This window comes from Mustela erminea, chromosome 2, assembly GCF_009829155.1.
Source record: "Mustela erminea isolate mMusErm1 chromosome 2, mMusErm1.Pri, whole genome shotgun sequence".
Taxonomy (NCBI): domain Eukaryota; kingdom Metazoa; phylum Chordata; class Mammalia; order Carnivora; family Mustelidae; genus Mustela; species Mustela erminea.
In genome coordinates this window covers 140637375-140657304 of record NC_045615.1, presented here as the reverse complement: position 1 = coordinate 140657304, position 19930 = coordinate 140637375, and the positions used below count along the sequence as shown (strand labels likewise).

The 19930-nt window shown below is 47.8% G+C and overlaps 1 protein-coding gene across 5 annotated transcripts in view; it reads right to left on the bottom strand.

The window, feature by feature from the left end:
• Nucleotides 1–1667: 1667 nt before the first annotated feature.
• Nucleotides 1668–19930, bottom strand: part of PDGFRA (platelet derived growth factor receptor alpha) — a 45103-nt gene continuing 26840 nt past the window's right edge. For all 5 annotated transcript variants that reach the window (XM_032334299.1, XM_032334296.1, XM_032334300.1 and 2 more), the window contains exons 12-23: nucleotides 19607–19739; nucleotides 17377–17481; nucleotides 16917–17027; nucleotides 16542–16695; nucleotides 15513–15679; nucleotides 13115–13230; nucleotides 12685–12807; nucleotides 11813–11924; nucleotides 10465–10564; nucleotides 10238–10343; nucleotides 8175–8416; nucleotides 1668–2963 (exon numbers count right to left, since the gene is read on the bottom strand). In XM_032334299.1, the coding sequence (XP_032190190.1) occupies nucleotides 2816–2963; nucleotides 8175–8416; nucleotides 10238–10343; nucleotides 10465–10564; nucleotides 11813–11924; nucleotides 12685–12807; nucleotides 13115–13230; nucleotides 15513–15679; nucleotides 16542–16695; nucleotides 16917–17027; nucleotides 17377–17481; nucleotides 19607–19739 (1617 nt within the window). In that variant the 3' untranslated portion in view covers nucleotides 1668–2815. The remainder of the gene's footprint in view (nucleotides 2964–8174; nucleotides 8417–10237; nucleotides 10344–10464; nucleotides 10565–11812; nucleotides 11925–12684; nucleotides 12808–13114; nucleotides 13231–15512; nucleotides 15680–16541; nucleotides 16696–16916; nucleotides 17028–17376; nucleotides 17482–19606; nucleotides 19740–19930) is intronic.

Sequence of the window (19930 nt, the reverse complement as noted above, 5' to 3'; positions counted from 1 at the left end):
TAATACATTTTTTTTTTTTTTTTTTATCAGTAGACCCTATTATGTCTCACACATTCGCCACACCACTATTTTGGAAACACTGACGTTATTTTTCTCTTTATTTTTCTAAAATATAAATTTTGGACATTCAAAAGTGCAACAGTCAATGTGCCTATGGGGAATATCACAGTCAAAAAAATATAAACCAAGGCAGTGATACAGCTCTGTCATAAATGTTTTGGCAGTATTCTCCAAGTCTACATAGAAATACATATATACATATTGATGTATAACATCATTTTATCTCACGTCCCTCTTCACAAAAATAGGACCATTTGTACAGATCGGCAGACCACATTTTAAGGACATCATCGACCATTCAAAAAAGTCACAAATTGTGTTTCTCAGGCCAGCTTTGATTGTCTTCATAAAAATAGGAAGCAGGGAGGATTGGCCAATTTTCATCTGGGGACTTTGCAGGAGGCCAAAAAGGAAAACAAATCTGTAATACACTGAATACACAGTAAAAAAATTTTTTTAAAAATGCAGTCACACATAAGCTCAGGTGGAGTATTCATTAGGACTGGAACGTACTCATCTGAGAATTTTCATCCAGCCTCATGATGTCATGCAGAACTCCAAGGAACATCAAAATGCAAAGCACCGGCAAAAGAAGGTTGTACAACAGACAGGGAGCGATCAACAGAATGCTTGAGCTGTGATTCTAGAAACACGAATGTATTTCAAGTCTAATTGGCTCTACAGAACCTAGTCAGATTTTGTGTTTTTAATTGGCCAATCTGGCTCAGTCTTCACACTCAGTATGAAAACGGGGGAGAAGAAAGTTGGGGCTTGCATTGAGACTGCACCCGTGGGGAGTCAAGGACCTTGTTTGTTACCGCTGCTGCGTCTTCCAACGCCATCACCTGCCAGGAACACACGCCGTGATTGCACTAATCACAGCCCAGGTTTTTTTCACACGGTGTCAGCAATTAAGCGCTACTGCAAAGAATGCCAATGCACCCACACCAATCAGTTTGACAGTTTGGATGATGTGACAATTTGTCCTGCTGTCTCACCCCACAATTTCGGCAAAACTTAAAAAATCATTTTTTCACCCAAATATCAACCTGGTGACACAGAGACTTGGGATACTGAATTGCATCATTTTCATGCATGCCTCAGGGGGCAAGTCCAGTGCCTCAATGCAGCTGGAAGCAGCGTCTTTACTCCTAGAGGACCTGCCAAACCAAGGTTTGACTCTCTCAGCCTCAGCTAAGACTGGAAAGTTAAACGAAAGGCAGCAATTGCTGGATGGAGGGCACTGAATGTCACTGACCCAGAGACAAGGATTTAAATAGTAGGCTTCTGGCATGGCTGACTTCTAGCCCAGTTCCAAATTTCAAATGATGTGTTTCCCATGGCAACTTCCTGGAACCTAAGCAGGAGTTTCCCAAACCTGGCTCATCAGAACAGCCAAGCAATTTATAAAAATACAAGGTTCCTGCTCCTGCCAGACTCGGTAATTCAGAGGCTCTAAGGTGGGGATCTAGAATTTGGTGATCCTGGTTACATTTGGGAACCAAGGACCTAAGCTAACACATACACCTGTGTGTTCTCCCAGCTGAACCAAAGGGGGCCATAGTCAAGGCATCCTTCTGACTCTTCTAGGGTTTGTAAAATTTTTAAAAAATACAGATGCTGGGATGCACCAGAGTCACCAGACATAAAAATGGCCTCTGCAAATTCAGTCTATTTTGCTGATGATTGTATTTTCCACTGGGTAATAACATGAGAAGTCACATTAGGCATGGGCTTATGCCTTCATATTGAGAACATTTCGGATTTAGGGGTTTTGTTTCTTTCAAATCCCATCACTTCAGAGGGCGATTAATTGTTTTTAGTACAATGGATTAGGGAACCTATTCAGTCCACAGTTTAAAACACTTGACTTCCTGGAAGACGCTACTTTTACTCTGTTCTCTATGTTCAACTAAATTTAATCCACTAAAGCTATTACCGTATTTTCTAGAGAAACATCGGTTATTTGATATAAATGTCAAAAACTGTCAAACTTGTCGCCTACTTAGTAAGAATTTTTTTTTTAATTGTGCTTTCTCTATAGGGAAAATGTGTTACACATTTAGCATTACCGATAACAGTAGTATTATAAACATAGATTACTATATGAAAATGAGCTGGTGGGCTTCTAAATGACCCAAATCTAGTAAACGAGATTGGTTAATTGTTATTCTTTATCTCTTTAACACTAAAAAAAAAAAAAAAGTGAAATACTATAGTACCAGTACCTTTTAAGGTTCAAAAGTGGTTTTGCATGTACTTCACAGAGGAGCTCAACAGCAGCTGATACCAGTTTTCAAGCAGAAGTACATGGATGGGACGAGTGGTCTCTTCAGAAGTCCAGAGAAGACAGTTAATACAAACCTGAACACATCCTCCATTAGACCTATTTACATAATTACAATACTGGAGTTTTCTCACAATTGAAGTTGTTGTGTCTGCTGGAATCTCACCAAATGCCCTTGACACACGGAGTTCACCGTCCGTGGCCTATCGCTTCCTTGTCCATCCAACTCCAGAGTTCACACGCTGCTGAGATGCTACTGAATCACAGCCAAGAGGTTAGGCGACAAAGTCCATCTCGAAATCTCCCATTCAGCCGTAGTGAGCAGGCTCCCTGAGGCCCTCGGCTGGGAACTTCTCCTGACGCCTCATCCAAGTCCTCCTCCCAAACTTCTGCACTGCAATAAAGTGGTTTGCTTAAAGGGATCCAAAGTGGCTCCAGGAGTGGAAGGTCCCCGCCGAAATCTCCCAGTCACAGGAAGCTGTCCTCTACCAGGTCTGAGGAGTCTATGCCAATGTCGTCCATCATGTCGATGTCCTCGATGGTTTCGTCCTCTCTCTTGATGAAGGTAGAGCTGCTGGAACCTGTCTCGATAGCGCTCTCTTCGGAGGTCTGCGAGCTGGATGAGGGAGAGGATGGGAAAGGTTAGGCCCAGGTGCAGACCCATGAGACTGGGATTGGGTGGGTAGCATGGGTCCCCCAAAGGCAAAGGAGCTCTTCCTGCACGATCTTTTGGCTTTCAACCTCGGGCCATCCGATCTGGCAGGATTCTGCTGCCAAGCCAGGAGGCTACTCATCACACATCACACCACAGTGGGCCCCGGGGCAAAACCCAGATCCCCAGGTCATCTCCACACGTCGGCCCTCCTCCTGTCAAATCTTCCAGCAGAGCTGTGACCATTTCTACGCTCCCTACTCAGTCCTAGTGGAAAAGAAAGCAAGCAGGGCCTGATCAGAAGACAATGAGGGAAGGAAAAGCACAGAGGGAAGAAATCAGCTGCAAACTATAGCCAGGCCAGTCACCTGCTGTCCCTGAAATTTCCCCAGTGTCCAAACAGTTCAGGATCTGAACCCATGCCCTGGGAATGCCTTCCTCCCTTTCCTCTTTACACCCTCTCCCCACCTCCCCCAGCCCTAGTCTGGAAGTCCCCGTGAAGGTTCTTTACCCTCTAGAGCAGAGGCTGAAAAGGAGTTGGAAAGCCGTAGGTCTGGAATCGTCCACCCCGCAGCAGCTGTCGAGAGTCCCACCAGTCACTTAACCCCGAGCTTGTTGTTCCCTGGCCTACAGAAAGGGATGTCAACAATACCTGATGCTATTCCTGTTGTCGGGGCAAATGAAGGTAATAACCATAAAGCACTGAGAACAGTACCTAGAACATACTACGTCTCAATAAATATTAGCTATTATTATTACTGTTATCACTCGAACTCCTACCTGAAAAGACCCTGAATAGAAGATATCATGGAGGGTGGCTGGGCAGCTCATTCGTTAGGTTGTCTGCCTTCAGCTCGGGTCATGATCCTAGGGTTCTGGGATCCAGCCTCGCACTGACCTCCCTGCTCGGAGGAAAACCTGCTTCTCCTTCTCCCATTCCCCGCCCCCTGCTGTGTTCCCTCTCTGTGTCTGTCAAATCAGTAATACCTTAAAAAAAAAAAAAAAGATATCAGGAAATAGTTAATTTTTCTTACATGTGATCATGCTGTTATGCTTAGAGTATCCTTATTTGTTTAAGATTTTAGTTATCTATCTGATGGAGTACATGTAGGTATAAGTGTGGGGGTGGGTGGGACAGAGGCAGAGAGGGAGAAGCAGGCCCCCCACTGAGCAGGGAGCCCAACATGGGGCTCGATCCCAGGACCGTGGGATCATGGACCTGAGCTGAAGGCACACGCTTAACCCAATGAGCCACCCAGGCACCCTGAGAGTATCCTTCTTCTCAGGGAGGTGTTTGCTGGAGTTTCTAATGCTTGAGCAAGAAAAGAGAAAGTATAGGTATATACGTGTCTGTGGTACACATACATCACATATATACGTAGTATAGATTAGATATATACATACAATAGGCATTAAGTATACATTATATACTTAGAGAAACCAAATGTTAACAACTACTAAAGCTGAGCGATAGATGTAATCTCTCAATTTTTCTGGACATTTACAATTGGTCATTAAGAGTTTTCGAAAAATAATGCTCCCTAGTCTCCAGCCTGTCATGGTTCCCTATCTGTGTTCCTGTCTCTGAACCCCTACTGCCTTATCATTTTCTTGCCTGGGATTGCAACAGATCTACATTGTCTTTTTGCCCCCCCACTCCACCCCCGACAGGTTATATGCTGACAGGCAGGCCCATCCGCTCTCCCCGCCAGGCTCCAGCAGCATGCTGGACACATCACGTAAGCCTCACTATGGACTGGCCAGCCAGAGCAGGGAGGCGCATGCGCGCGCGCGCACACACACACACACACACACCCCCACACACCCCTGCAGTGGCTCTCAATCCTGCCTGCTGTTTTCTTCCATGAGGACCAGGCTTGACAATCTCTGCCTCGTACCCCTCCTCTCCAGGTCAGTTCCATTTCCAAACAGAGAACTGAGCCTGGCCGGTAGGGGCCCATGGTAAAACAGTCTGCTGCCCTCCACCCCAAGGCCACTGCAGCCCAGAGAGCTCTTAGAGCCTGTGGGGTCCCCAAACTGAGGTTTCCTTTCACAACCCCACAGACTGGGCCCTTCCTCTGTCTCTGTTCTTCATTTGTATGCCACCCCCATCCCCAACTGATACCCTGGTCCGGGAGCCTCCTACCGAACCCCAGTCCACTGGGCTGGTCTCGATAATCCCATTGTCCTGACAGCCCTTCTCCGTGAGAGGCCAGACAGATCTACTTCCTAGAGCCCCCGCCAGTAGCTGGAGGCCTGAGTCAACCTTTGGATACGGACCCCAACCGAATGAGGACCTGCCTTTGTAAGACTTCTTTGGACACTGTGATTTGGACTAATGGTTCTTTGGACACTGTGATTTGGACTAATGGTTCTTTGGACACTGTGATTTGGACTAATGGCCCCTCCAGGGGGGACTCGACAGCTGAGTCCCGCAGTGGAGTCACCACACCGAGCACTGACACTCCTGGGCTTAGCCTGCTCCTCTCTGCCGCTGCATCTCACAGCCAGAATTCAGGGATGACCATGGAGGATCCTAATGCCAGGCTTCGTGGCGGACCCAGATCTGATGACTGGGCTTACTTCTGATTCCCTTCTTACCGACGGAGCACCCCAACACCCTCTACAGCAAGCAAGGCCCAGTCTTTCTCATGCCCACTCCCCTCCCAAGGACAAGCCTCCTGAGCCCAAGGAGGGGATTCCACAGGACCACTATGCCTTCCTAGACCCAGAACATCCCAACTCTGGCATCCCTACCCCCATGATGGACGGAACTGTATACTCCACCCCCCAAATTTACATGTTGAAGCCCTAATCCCCATTGTGATTTTATTTGGAGATAAGGCTTTTTTAGGAATTAAGGTTAAATGAGGTCATTAAAGTGGAGCCCTCACCCAAATGGAGTGGGGTCCTTGTAAGAGGAAGAGACACCTGCAAACCGCAAACAGAGAAAGACCACGTGAAGACACATTAAGACAACGGCCATCTGCAAGCCAAGGAGAGAGGCTTCAGGAAAAACCAAACCTGCCAACACCTTGATCCTGGACTTCCAGCCTCCAGAACAGTGAGAAAACAGATTTCTATTGTTTAAGCCCCCAAATCTATGATAGTGTGTAACAGCAGTCCAAGCTGACCAAGACGCTCCCCAAGCTCAGCCCACCTGTCAGAGCCACAGTTTCACCTGACCTGGGGTAGTCACTTGGGACATACTTTTTACAATTCAAAAATCAAACGTTACCACCCTCGCCAAAGTTCTGATAATCTAAGATGACAACTAGCTATCAGCTAAAATTAGTCTCTCCATGTAATAATAGATGTCAAATTCTGTAGTGCAGTCTCGTGCACCCCCAGAAAAGTTCTGGGCAATTTACCTATGTTACTTATTAATACAACTTCTTAACCCAACTTAGAAGCAAGACCTTTATATAACTGAAATATTATTCAGAATCCCTGACATACAAAATAACCAAAATGGATGGCAGATCCGGGGTCAAGTGCTACCACAGATAACCCAAAGCTCAGAGAAACACTTTGCTAGAAGAATATGAATGTATTTTTGTTATTGTCCTCAGCGAAGGTAAATCAGGGCACTCTGCTCAACCTCTCCTATTCTCATAGCACATTTCAAAAACCAAAGAACCCAACTATACTTCTTAAATTACCTGATTCATACCAATAGCAAAGGATGCTAAAATCACAAGGCTCCAAACTAATGATGCCTCATGCTTCTAAGTAACTGTACGTAGCAAACCAAATGACAGAGGAAGAAGGGACAAGAGTCTCCTGAATGAAGAGGGGGGGAAAGAAGGGAGAGAGAGACTCATACGAAACTTGGACCTGGAACCAAGGACCAGTATGATCACTTTCTCCTGCCTCTGTTCAAGGGCTATGCAAAGACCATGAGGAACTGGGACGCGGTTCTCTATTTCAGACTGTGTAAACTAATGGCTTTAGTCCTAGCTGGGTGTTAGCATCACCTTGTTAATTAATCAGTGGATCCAGGTGATGATCACTGGTGGCCATTCATGTCACAGAAGGGAAGACAGCTGGACAGTACATAGTTCCCAATGGCCGTACACACCAGCAGCTTTGAAGCACGCTTGCCCAAACTATGACCTGATCCACATCAAGGCTCTAGACTACCAGCTGACCCCAAATACAAAAGACAAAGCATGTGACAAGACACACTACAGGATGCACTCAGCGACATTCAGAATGTGGGAACATTACAGGCAGATGCTCCAGTTTCTTCACAAATACCATGCAAGGGGGTAAGAAGGGGCAGGACAAACATACAGAAACATAGCAACTAAATGCCATGTGTCACTTTTGTTTGGTTCTCAGAACAAAACAAATGCAAAACCGTATTTATGAGAGAATCGGGGAAATTTGAAGACCTGTGATCCTCTTAACAATTCATTGTCAACGGGGGGGGGGGGGCAAGATAATGATACTGCAGTTCTTTTTAATAACTTAGTAACTCCAGCTGTTTTTTTTAAAATAGAGCCTGTATCTTTTAGAGGCACCATAATGGAGTATTTATGGAGGAAATGATAGGATGTCTGGGATTTCCTTCAAGACAATCAGGAAGAGGAGAAACAGCTCCTTCGGGTAGTCTGGCCATGAGATCATAGATGCTCAAGCTGAGTGAGAGAACTGACAGTTCGCTAGTCGTCTGGAATGGGGCAGGTCAGAATCTTCCATGATGAGTTAAAAAGAAGGAAGAAATCAGCCAGGAGGCGCCTGGGCCGGGTTCCCAGAGATTCTAATAACCTGCTGGTCTGGGTGAAGTATGCAGATCAGTTTTCAAGTCTCCCCAGGTGCAGCTGGGGTTCAGATGATGCTAAGATGATGGTAACCATCAGTATCAAACTGCCCAGTCTAGCCTCCCTCGGCTCTCTCCCCCGTCCCAGGATCCATGCAGGAAACATCGGAGGCTTCCAGTATCTTGAGAATCAGGGCTGCAGTGGCTGATCAAACTACCTGGGGACTCGGGTTAGAGACTCTCCTCCTGCCCACTCTCACCTGGCCCAGCCCCATAGGGCCGCATTAGGACTGTCTAGGAGGCGTTTACAAGAGGAAGCCGACCCCTGGGGCCTCTGCAGCAGGGGGCGAGCCTCACCAGCAGGTGCCCTGGGGAGGGGAGCAGGGGCGGGGCTCTGCTGGAAGCCCTACCTGTGTCTGTTCCTCTTGCCCAGGTCTTCCTCCTCAGGGACGGGGTCGATGTCGGGCAGGGGGATGATGTAGCCGCTGTCCGCACTCAGCCGCTGCTCGTCCAGGCTGCCCTCCCAGTCCTTCAGCTTGTCTTCCTCGTTTTTGTAGGTGACGCCGATGTAGGCATTGTCGGCGTCCACGCGCATGCGCGCCACGGCGGGGTGGTCGCTCTTCAGGAAATCCAGGTGAATCTTCTCGTAACTCTGCAGACATGCATTTCACACGGTTAGCCACGTGTCACGGACCGAACTGCAGAAAGGACACTCAGACCTTAACTCCCACTTAACCAGGTGTGTCTCCAACTCGACCTTAACTCCCACTTAACCAGGTGTGTCTCCAACTCCCTCAAAGATACAGGATTTAGACAACTGAGAGTCTGATGTCAACCCATCTGCAGGTGTGGGCCATGGAGAAAGAGCCATCAATGACAGGGTCATCCTGCAGGAGAGATGTCTCATCCACCTGAAGATACAATGAGCCCGTTCTCTGAATCGGTAGCTAGGACTGTGTCCCCCACCATCCCCCGACGCACACACCCACTCCCTTCTCTGAGACTAGCAGGGCCCCTTCTGGTCCCCATTACAGTCTCTCTCCAGGGTTTCGATGCATCCCAGTAAGAGGTGACAAGGACTTCCACGGGGAGCACCATCCCTGGAAACTTCCTGATCCTAAATGCTGGAGAAAGGTATCTAACTCCAAACTCACAGACCTTTGATTGAAAAAGACCCCATTTTCAACAACAGTTCTAGTCTCTTCCCACCAACACGTCTTAGGAACCCCAGACAGAACTCCTTTGACGGACCTATCCTAATCTCCTTCTGCCTCCTCATTGCCTCACTTCTCGGCGTTGTAACAGGCGATGAAATAATCAAAAGATGGAAGTATTTAACTCTGTTCAGCACGCAACCTCCTAACACGGCTCCTCTTTGAGGAGCAGCAACAAATATGAAAACTACACAGAGTGACTCGGCTGACTTGCAGAAATGCAGTTTATAATGCAACTGCGTCTGTGGTTCCCTCCCAGCATCTCAGCAGAAGTTGTTTCATTCATTCATATATCCTGCTTGGTTCCATGAAATTACGTTTGTTCCTCTGAACAATGCTTCCTATTGCACCAAAAAAAAAAAAAAGAAAAAGAAAAAAAATAACAAAAATAACAAAAAAAAAACCCACACACAAACAGCTGGAGCCCCAGATAACAGCTGAGGTTGTTCCTTCTAGTCAGCTGGTAAAAGCTGGTAAAATCCAATTTCACATGGATTTAAGTACATTCAAATGAGCGACAGAATGGCTATGGATGCCCCGAGACTGCACGGTAGCTTCTGAGACTTCTAACTGCTCGGTAGCATCTGGAGAATCAAGTGCTTACAGGTGTGCACACTTAAGATGAAAGGGGAGCCCTGCAGAAAGGAAGGGTTTTCAGACGTCACTGCTACCAGGGGCCTGGGGAGCGCGCCACGATAAGCCAGGCCACAGGGTCAAACAATCTTTTTCCTCCTCTGAAAATGTCCCTTTAGAACAGTGCTGAGGGGTGCCCGGGTGGCTTAGTGGGTTAAGCCTCTGCCTTTGGCTCAGGTCATGATCTCAGGGTCCTGGGATCGAGTCCCGCATCGGGCTCTCTGCTCCGCAGGGAGCCTGCTTCCTCCTCTCTCTGCCTGCCTCTCTGCCTACTTGTGATCTCTGTCTGTCAAATAAATAAATAAAATATTTAAAACAGTGCTGAAAACAAACTGAGGGTTTTGGAAGGGAGAGGCATGGGGGGTGGGGTGAGCCTGGTGATCGGTATTAAGGAGCACACATGCATGGAGCACTGGGTGTGGTGCATTAACAATGAATCCCATAACAATGAACAAATACTAAATTTTTTAAAAATATACACATAAAATCTTTTGAAAATAAAATAAATAAAAATAAAATAAAAACAAAACAGTGCTGAACAGCGCGACTTGCCACAGAACCACCAGCTACAGACGTCTTCCCTCTGCCGGTTCCTTTCCACCCAACGTGAAGGGGCCCAGACCCACCTTCTTGTACTGTCCAGGCAGCAGATTCTCCACAATCTCACTCAGGTGATAGAAGGAGGGTCTCTTCTCTGGCTCACTGTGCCAGCACTTCACCATGATCTCGTAGCTGCAGGAGCACACAACCCGAGTGGGCTCGCGGAGCAGTGTCAGGGCACCCCTGCCCCCCACAGACCTCCCCCACCCCCCGGGCATGAACACAAGGCCCCCAAACGAGGGAGGGGGCTCACACTTCACTGGTGGCATGGTCGGGCTTGGCCATCCGGTAGCCGCTCTTGATCTTATTGTAGAAAGTCGAATCCACCATCATGCCAGGGTAGGGGGTGCCTCCTGAAAACCGAGGGAAACCACCTGGGTTAGCCAGCACGTGGGACACTGCTGAAACTCTCAGGGTGACACAGAACCTACAGAGAACGCCTGGGGATCCCCCCTTGGAAGTTCTGGTTCTTTCAAGGAAATTAAGCGTGATCGTCCCTTTGACTTCACAGGCTTTCGCAAACCTTGAACGTAACTAGGACTGAACGTTGGTCGAGTCCAGACACCTGAGGCACAAATTCTACATCTTTAGAAAGAGCACAAAAGTGTTTTTCAATGTATCGGACTACTGGATCTACAGACACAAAGCAAAATAGAGAATCAAGAGAAAATTCGGAACCATGGAAGGAAAAATTCTTTTCACCAAAATATTCAAGTAACTAGAGCCAAAGTCAAAGTGGGGGCTTAAAATATCTAGATAATTTTCTGCTTTTAATAGACTCTAAGACTCCGTGAAGCCCCCCACTGGGATGACCCACAGGGGCATCCGATCAGGGAGAACGGGGATCAAAAAAGGAGACGAAGAAGAGAGAAAATCCTTTCCTACAGTTCAGGAAACATTTCACTGTGTATGGCCAAGGTCAGATCAAGCTCAGCTTCCTCTCTAAAGCCTTCCAAAACTACCACAGGGCTCCCTTCTTTCTTCCAAGTTGAAACTGTTTATTGCCACATGGAGGTTTTGCCTCTCCAAAGGAGCTAAGGTCAGTGTCACAAATCACTCCTCCCTCCTCCCTCAGGGCCCTCGCCTGGCAGCGCGGGGTACCTGTATTATTTGGGACCTGGTGACCGGCTCACTAAATGACCAGATGGTCCCTCTCCTCTTCCAGAGCGATGACCAGGAAGGCTAGTCACTCCCATGCCCTCAGCATACTCCTTTTCACCTGAGTCTCGATCACCATGAAGCGACAGAGGCGACTCTCCGCCAGTGAACCTACTTAACCCACAGTCCCACTCAAAAACCAGCTGGGGAGTGGGTGTTCTAAGGAACACTTCCAGTGGGAGAAAGTCACTCTGACACAGCCCAAAGGAGAGGAGGGGCACAGCCCAGGGGTGAAGGTGCAGTCCTCCAAGACTCCCGGCTCAGTCCGCGTGGGTGTACACCAGCCACCGCAACCGTGCAATTCGTCATTCAAAGCAGCCATCGCACCCTTGACTCACAGCGGGCATCTTAGCATCATTTACACCCTGGAGCTCAGAAAACAGCGTTTCCCTTCCAGGGCTGTTGCAAAACCACCCAAATGAGCAGAGATGTCAGGCCCGTACCAAGAGAAAAGATCTCCCAGAGCAGAATGCCGTAAGACCAGACGTCACTCAGCGTGGTGTAGAGATTATCGAAGATGCTCTCGGGGGCCATCCACTTCACAGGGAGGAAGGTCTGCATGGGGAGAGGGAGGAAGTTAAACCCAGCGTCCCCGCTGATGACCCACAGCAGCAGAAATAATAGGGCTTCTCTTTGGACTAATAATAACTTGCACTAACAACCTAGCCCAGGAAATCTTTGTTTCTTGTTTGGCACTCCGCTCCCCACACTATTCTGAGCCTGGCATCTAGTAGGTGCTCAATAAATTATCTAATGAAGGACAGATGGTCAATGTCACCTCTTATGTCCTCCCAACGGAAAGCACCCAAAAATATTAACACTGAATGTTCACCCAAAGCGTAGGAGCCCTGAATGCCATCTGCAGATCTGACACAAGTCAGAGCAGTTCTCTCTGGAAATGAATGCATGTACACAGGCACGTAGGAGCAGTAGCTAACACTTGCTGAGTGCTTGTTGTGTACCAGGCACAGTTCTAAGCATCTGACATTTAAGTCACTGAATCACCTCGGCAATCCAGGAGACAGGTAGTGTTATCAGGTCACTGCTGACAGGGAAAACCACGGTAAACCAGGGTACAGAACAGGCAAGAAACTTCCCCCCCATCTCCAGGCTACTAAGTGCTCAAGCCAGTAGTCACGCCCAGGCCATCTGGCTACAGAGCCTACGCTTTGCATACTGATTCCCTGGAGCCCGTTCCTGGGTTTCATGGACTCCATGTTAAAAATGCGGACCCTGAGTGGCCAGAAGCGACATCTAGGTCTGGAGACTGAGTGAGGAAAGACGAGCATGCCCAGTGAGCGGAGGGATCACGTACGCTGCCTTTAGACACGTAGTTGGAATCATGCATGATGTCTCTGGCCAGACCAAAGTCACAGATCTTCACGATTTTCCCTTGCGCCAGGAGGACATTTCGGGCAGCCAGGTCCCGGTGGACGCACTGCATGGGAAGGGAAAACAACAGTCTGTCCGTCTGTCACTAGACAATGTCAGCCCTATGTGACTGGCCACCTACAGTGGTGCCAGGAGCTGCGTGGCACACTTCACAGAGGGTGTCCCAGCACAGAGCTCACCTCCTCCAGGCTCTCCCCCCAGCCACTCGCAAGATGGAGAAAGTTCTAGAACAGGGTAGATACCTGATGATACCAGACTCCCCACTATGCTTCAGGGAAAAGGAAGAGAGAAGCAGCCATTGCCACCAGCCTCTTGGAGATCAACACAGAACTCTGTTCCACGAACACACTCACGTTTTTCGAAGCCAAAAATTCCATTCCTCGCGCAACTTGATAGGTAAAACTCAACAAATCCAACAAAGTAAGGCCTTCTGAGTTATCGTCCGAAAGGAGGTTTTTGACTTCTGAGTCTGCAGAAAGGGAATGAAGGAAGTTGGCCTTAGAGGGCGGCGTGAAACATCCCCCACGGGTGCGCTCCCATGGTGCTGGGCTACTTGTCAGTGTGCGAAGGCTTGTCCAGAGAACAGACCTAAGATTTTTTTTCCTATAGCATTTCTGGACCTCATGGGCGGGTATGCAAGCCACGCCAAGGTTCTACCATTAAAAAGAAATCTGCAGAAATCTCTGGTTTACATACACATGTATCCATAAGGACCAGTCTAGTGGGTTCTCACACATCTTGTTGTTTGCCTCCCAAATTTCTTTTTTCAGCCTTAGTTAGCAAGTTACCTCAGCCACCTCACACACACACACACACATGCAAAATCTTCCATGATGAATATACATGAGGGCCCTTTGAAAAGGTAGTTTCTAGGAATCCCCCCCCACTTTTTTTTCCCTCTTTTTAAAGCCACCTTCACAGCGTTTGGCTCATTTCCTGAATAAAATCCAGCCCCCGTCAGACCAGAGGTAACAATCTTCAAAGGTCAGTGCCAAGGACTTTGCCTTTAGCACCTTTTGTAACTTGTCCACTTTCCCCAGTCAGTCCCATCTGGAGGAGTCCCAGGGTTTTCGAGGAAGGAGGTAATCTAGGCCAGCCGTTCTCATTTCTTTTTAAAAAATTTTCAGGCGAGTGAAGAGTAGCTGTAGCCATTCATGTTTTCCCAGCCAGCTAGGAGAAGGCCAGCAAGCCGAGGTCTGCCTGCCAGCGGGGCCCGGGCCGAGTATGAATCAGGTTCCCCCGACATCTGGAGCCAGGTCCAGCCTGGGAAGCAATGTCAACTATTTTTAACAACACGGGAGGGGAGAGGAAGCACTGGTTCCGACAGCTCCCATTGGCTCATCTTTTAAAAGGGCTTGGAAGTGTACCCACTTGGCAAAAACAAGTGAGTGGAACTTGGAACCGCGGCAATGGAAAATACTCTTGTGTACCGAGCTTTGCAAAACAAGCACATTCTTTTTTAACAGATTGTACCTTTCACTTAAGAACCCTACAAGCATTCAGAGCATATCGGTGATTTTCAAAATCATTTCCATGGCAGCTCAACACTTTTGTGAATTGACTAATGGGAGGGCTCAGGCCCATAACACTGAATCACAAGATATGTCAACATCAGACCCAATAGCAGCGTCCTCCCAGCTCCAAGCCCGGGATTAGACAGGAACCCGGGGTGGGGGGGGGGGGGGGCTATGCCCCGCCTCCCCTGCACAAGTGGGGTGGTCCATCTGCTTTGGGCATCGGCTAGACTCCCTGGAGTTTATTAATCAATGCAATCCTGCCACATGTTCATCTGTTTCGAAAGACGAGACAGACCTTCCTTCAAACAACAACAGACATACCCAACATCCTCAGCAGAAAAATACAACCTCCAATTGTCTACTTTCCAGTGTCTATCACAAAGTGGGTATTAACACAGCTCACAGCAAGGGCTACTGAACTCCTAGGTACTAGAGACTTAGAGAACTTGAAATTTTAAAAATAGTTACTAGGAACCAACAGAGGATAGCTAGCTTTCAATTTTGCAAACGGGGGGGGGGGGGAGGGGGGTAGAATCAGTGATCACCATACTTTCATTAAGAAAAAAAATAAAAAATAAAAAGACACATTAACACCAGGAAAAAAAAAAAGCTAATTATATCAGGATAAACCATTCTTTAAGAGGATTATGTTTAAAGTGTGAAAATACACTGCATTAATTGTTTATTCTTTTTGTCAAGTCACAGGCCATGAACTTCTGCAAGCACATCACAGATCCCTCCCACAGACACGCAGTTAGGGACCACAGGATGGCAGTTCCGCTCACCTTGTCTAATCACCTTCCTCTGAGGTTTCCGTTTGTTTTTTAGGGGTTTTTTGTTTTGTTTTGTTTTGTTTTTGTTTTTTTAAGCAGACTCCACACCCAGCCTGGAGCCCAACACAGGGCTTGATGACAGCTCAGAGATCAAGACCAGGACTGAGATCAAGAATCAGAGGCTTAACCGACTAAGCCACCCCCCGGCACCCCTTCCTCTGAGTATTTTAAGTGCAGGTTTCCCACGGCTATCTGAAAAGAGCGCACTCCTATGAGCAAAGAAGCAATTACTATTTTGTAAAACCCAAAAATCCTTTCCAAACTTCAGCATTATGAGAACACATACCAGTGCAGGTCTTTCTATAAAAGCAAAGTGGCAGAAGCCCAGTTTGTGGAGAGCAGGGGAAATCTGGATCGTATTAAACCACCGGCAGACCCAAGAATGAACAGTGACCATTTACCTAACACAGATTTCTTCTTGTAGGAGGCTGGGCGATCATACAGCGATCTCTGGATGTCCGAGTACTTAGAGACCTCCTTCCTCTCCAGCATGGGGACGTACTGTGTGGTGTCAGCCTGCTTCATGTCCATGTAGTCCCCGTTGTTTTCAAAAGATAAAATAACGTAACTGGAACAACAGAAGAAGAAACCTTGTTCAGGGTGCTGCCCCCCAGGGAGTGGCCATTTGACCTTGAAGCAGATGAGGCTGATGGTAACCAAGGCAGTGCAGTAGGTAAGGGGGCAGGCTCAGGGGCAGGGGGTGGGGAGTGGCGTCAAGCAAAAGCAAAAGCAAAACCAACATGTACCTCCCTCGTGAGGCAGTCCAGTGGGTGAGACGTGACCAGTAATCACACACACACTTGGGTCATCTCCACTCAGTGTGCCTGTCTTTATTCTCACTCCGTTTTTCAACTCACCTACCACAAAACCCGGGCTATGCAATCCCGGGACTTGGGCAGATGTTTCCTGCCCTCAATAAATTCAGTGCCAATTTGGGGTTCATCGAGTAACTCAGTATCAAGTGAACTTGCGCTTTCTGATCTTACAGAACTGGAAATCCACACACAACTTGACAGCTCCTTGTACGTTCCTGCGCGTGGGATTACTACCACCGGCTTGACCTCTAGGCCCAGGCTCAGTTAAGGGGCAGAATCTCGAAACGTGGGGGTCCTCGGGCAGTTTCTCACAAGATATCAGCAGGCAGCCTCCCTGGCCGGAGCCACGTCTTACAGGCCTGAAGTGGACCGAACCTTAACAGCCAAATAGCTCCCAGAATGAGTCCAATGACTCCAACTCTTGCTTCCATTCAAACCTCTCAGCAAGGCCTCCCACACCTACAGGCAGGGATGTCCGGGCTGTGTCAGGGGGTGACGGGCAGGGTAGTGGGGCTCTAAGTCTTGCTGGGTCTGCAGACATGGATTCTATGGGGACACGGGCTGTCTCCAGCGGTGAGGCTTGTGACTCTCAGCAACGCGTAACTCTGCACCCACCTCCGTGTGCTGTCATCCGCAGGGTTCAATCCGAAAATGTCCAGCTCCTTCTTCGGCTTCTCCGGGTGGCGGCTCAGGAAGCTATCCCTGTTCTTATGCAAATAGTTGACCAAATCCCCATAGAAGCAGTACTCCGTGATGATGTAAATAGGGCCTGTGGGAACCGAAAGCAGTTAAGCAATAGGCATAAAAATGAAGAACAGAAATGCCACGAAATGCTATGTTTGCCCCGACACGAGATGATTCTCAAAACGAGGAGCTTCCAACGATTCAGTGGACGTCAGGCAACTCCGTTCAGGGGACTTGTATTTGCTGGCATGTTCGGAGGCAGAGAGTTAAGGTCTTACATCCTCCCTCCCAGGTCGGGAAGCCTACCTGACTTGGTACAGGCTCCCAGCAAGTTCACAATGTTCAAATGTGGCCCCAGGTGAGTCATTATCTTCAGTTCCGACATGAGAGCTTGCTTCTCACTGGATCTGGCTGTGGCTGTTGAAGAATCAATCTCCCATCATTTCAAGCCCTTTACCTCCCAAAAAAACCCAGTAACGCGGCCAACCCCACGACCGGATAGCTTTTATTTACCGAAAGTCTAAAAGAGAAACACAGAGTAACTTGGTCTAATAACCCCTAGTCTTCAAGGTAAAAAGAAGTCACCAAAAATAACTCCTGATTTTCCAACATACAGGCAACGAGAATCATCTAAATGACCCGGAAGAAAAAAGAGCCTAAAGACACAGAAAACCTGGAATCGGAAAAAACCAAGATCTGGTCCTTAATGTGGCACACACTGGACTCACTTTGATTTAAAAAAAAAATCCCAGGAAAGGGCACTTACGTTTTAGCATCTTCACGGCTACTTTCATGACAGGCTGGGAACGGCTTAACCCATAGGCAGTTCCTTCAACCACTTTCCCAAACGCACCAGATCCCAGGATCCGACCTGCGAGCAATCAGAACCATTAACACGGGTGAAATGTAGCGCCATCCCCTTGGTTTTATTCAGCACAGTCAGCGGTAGGCTTGCCCCAAAGCGCAGGGGGCCAGTGGGGAGGCGGGGCAGGGGGGGAGGCTGTTCCTCCAGGATGGAGTAACCGTCATGATTCCTGCATGTCAGCAAGTTTGAGACCAGAACAGAGCCCACAGAAGGAAATCAGTGCAACTGCTTTCATCAAATACCATTTGCAAGGGAAAGGGATCCTCGGGCAGAAGTGAGGGTGGCGCATCATTCCCTGATGTGAGCTTTCTCCCAGCTCTAGTGCGGGGCCAGTCCGCAGGCTCCAAGGACCCCGTTCCTGTGGCTCTCTCGCCCAAAACCCCTGCTTCTCTACCCTTCAGTTCTCCACATGCGAACAGACACATCTTTTGCAGCAGTTAAGACCTTATCCACTGGAAATCCCTCCGAGACCTCACTGATTCCGAGGCGTGAAGAAGTGAACCTCAGGCTGGTGTCCTTGCCGCTGCTTGTCGGAAGGACCAGGAATGTCACAGGCTACTGCACCCCGGGAGCCACGCTTGGCTCCACGCTGGTGGTGACGTAAGTAAACAGCCGAGGGAAGACTTGGCTCATAAGGGACTAGCAACCAGCAGTGCGTGTGTGCACGTGTCCATGTGGGAGACTGTACCCAGAAACGTATGGCTGCCTTAGGGGAACACATAGGAGCAGAGACACACAGAAATGCCTCTCAGCATGTTAGGGGTGTCACCCTTTTCCCCCACATTTTACTACTTTAAGTCCTCTGCTCTTTCTGTAAAATTGACAGGGGGTAGGGGTGGTAGGGGTCCAATTGGTGGGAGGAAGAGATGATCGAGCTTCATTTCCAGGTACAAGTAGTTGACATTGAAGTAACTAGGACATCGTGTTTGATTTCAGTTAAGACGACCTAAACTTGCTGCACTTGGGAATAAGACAAGTGGGTCTAGTGTGTTCCCATGGACACAACCTCTAGTCTTTCACTTGTCTTTTTTTCTTTAAGTTCAATTTAGTTAATATATACTGTATTATTAGTTTCAGAAGTAGAATTTAGTGATCAGTTGCAAGTAACACCCAGTGCTCATTGTATCAAGTGCCCTCCTTAATCCCCATCACCCAATGACCCTACCCTATGCTCCTACCCACCTCCCCGGCCCAGAAACCTTGTTTTTTTTTCCTTACAGCTAAGAGTCTCTTATGGTTTGCCTCTTTCTCTGTTTTCATCTTATTTTCCCTTTGCTTCCCCCACCCCCCATGTTCATCTGCTTTTTGTCTTTGTCCTGTTTTCATTCAGCCATGATGTGATTTAAGAAAGAAATTCCTTGAACTAATTCACGTACTCAGTTCTCAGCCCTAGACTGAAATACCTGAAAAGTTTGCGGTAAGTTGGCTTCATTCTTTTTACATGTTTTGCTTTGGAAAGTACCTGTGTTTTTATATCCTATATACATTTCTAAAGAAGCATCTAATACATCCTCAGACTGGGCTAGATTGTAATACCCTGTGTGGTTGTCCTCATTCAATTCTTGTCTGTTCCTTTTCAGTCACATAAATTCATCTCATCAATTCGGTCACTGCCAAAGCCAAGCCATCTCAACGACTCTCTTTGGCAGGACATTCTCACATTCACCTCTCCTCTGTACATTCCAGCCCCCGTAAAATTTTCTTTAACCATAATCTGCTATAGACCAAGATTTTTATTTATGTTTTTATTTTTTTTAAGATTTTTTTATTTATTTATTTGAAAGAGCGCACAAGCAGGGGGAAAGGGCAGAGGGACATGAAGACTCCCTGCCGAGGGCGGAGCCTGATGCGGGACTCGATCCCAGGACCCCGAGATCATGGTCTGAGCCGAAATCAGAGATGTTTACCTGACTGAGCCACCTGGGTGCCCCTGGAACGAGATTTTTTTAATAAAAACCACGGCAGTGATATAATTCATTCATTTTCAAGACAGAAAAATATTTCTGAAAGCCAATTTCTATTGCCTAGCTCTAACTGAGTGTAAGTTCAGATCCCTAATCCCTGTACAAGGCTATAAAAGGTCATGTCCAAATCAAAGGGGAGTCAGGGGATCAGCCCAGGAGGCGCTTACCAAGCACAAGTCCATCTCTTGGAAACTCCCATCTCGAGTCATAAGGCAGCTGCATTGGGTCCACATAAATATATTCATGTCCATCAGGGCTGATGGATTCAATGACCCTCCAACGGATTTCATACCTCGGTTTCTACAAATGAGCACAACAGGTAGCTGGTGATTACCAAAGCCCAAAGGCGCCGAAGCTTGACCGCAGCCAAGCGACCAGAACACAGCAGGACTGACACATTCAACACATCGTTACTGAGCTCCTTCTCTGTGCCAAGCCCTGAACTAGACCGCCATTCTTCTTGTTCTTAGTGGCCTCAAGGGTTTTTGTTC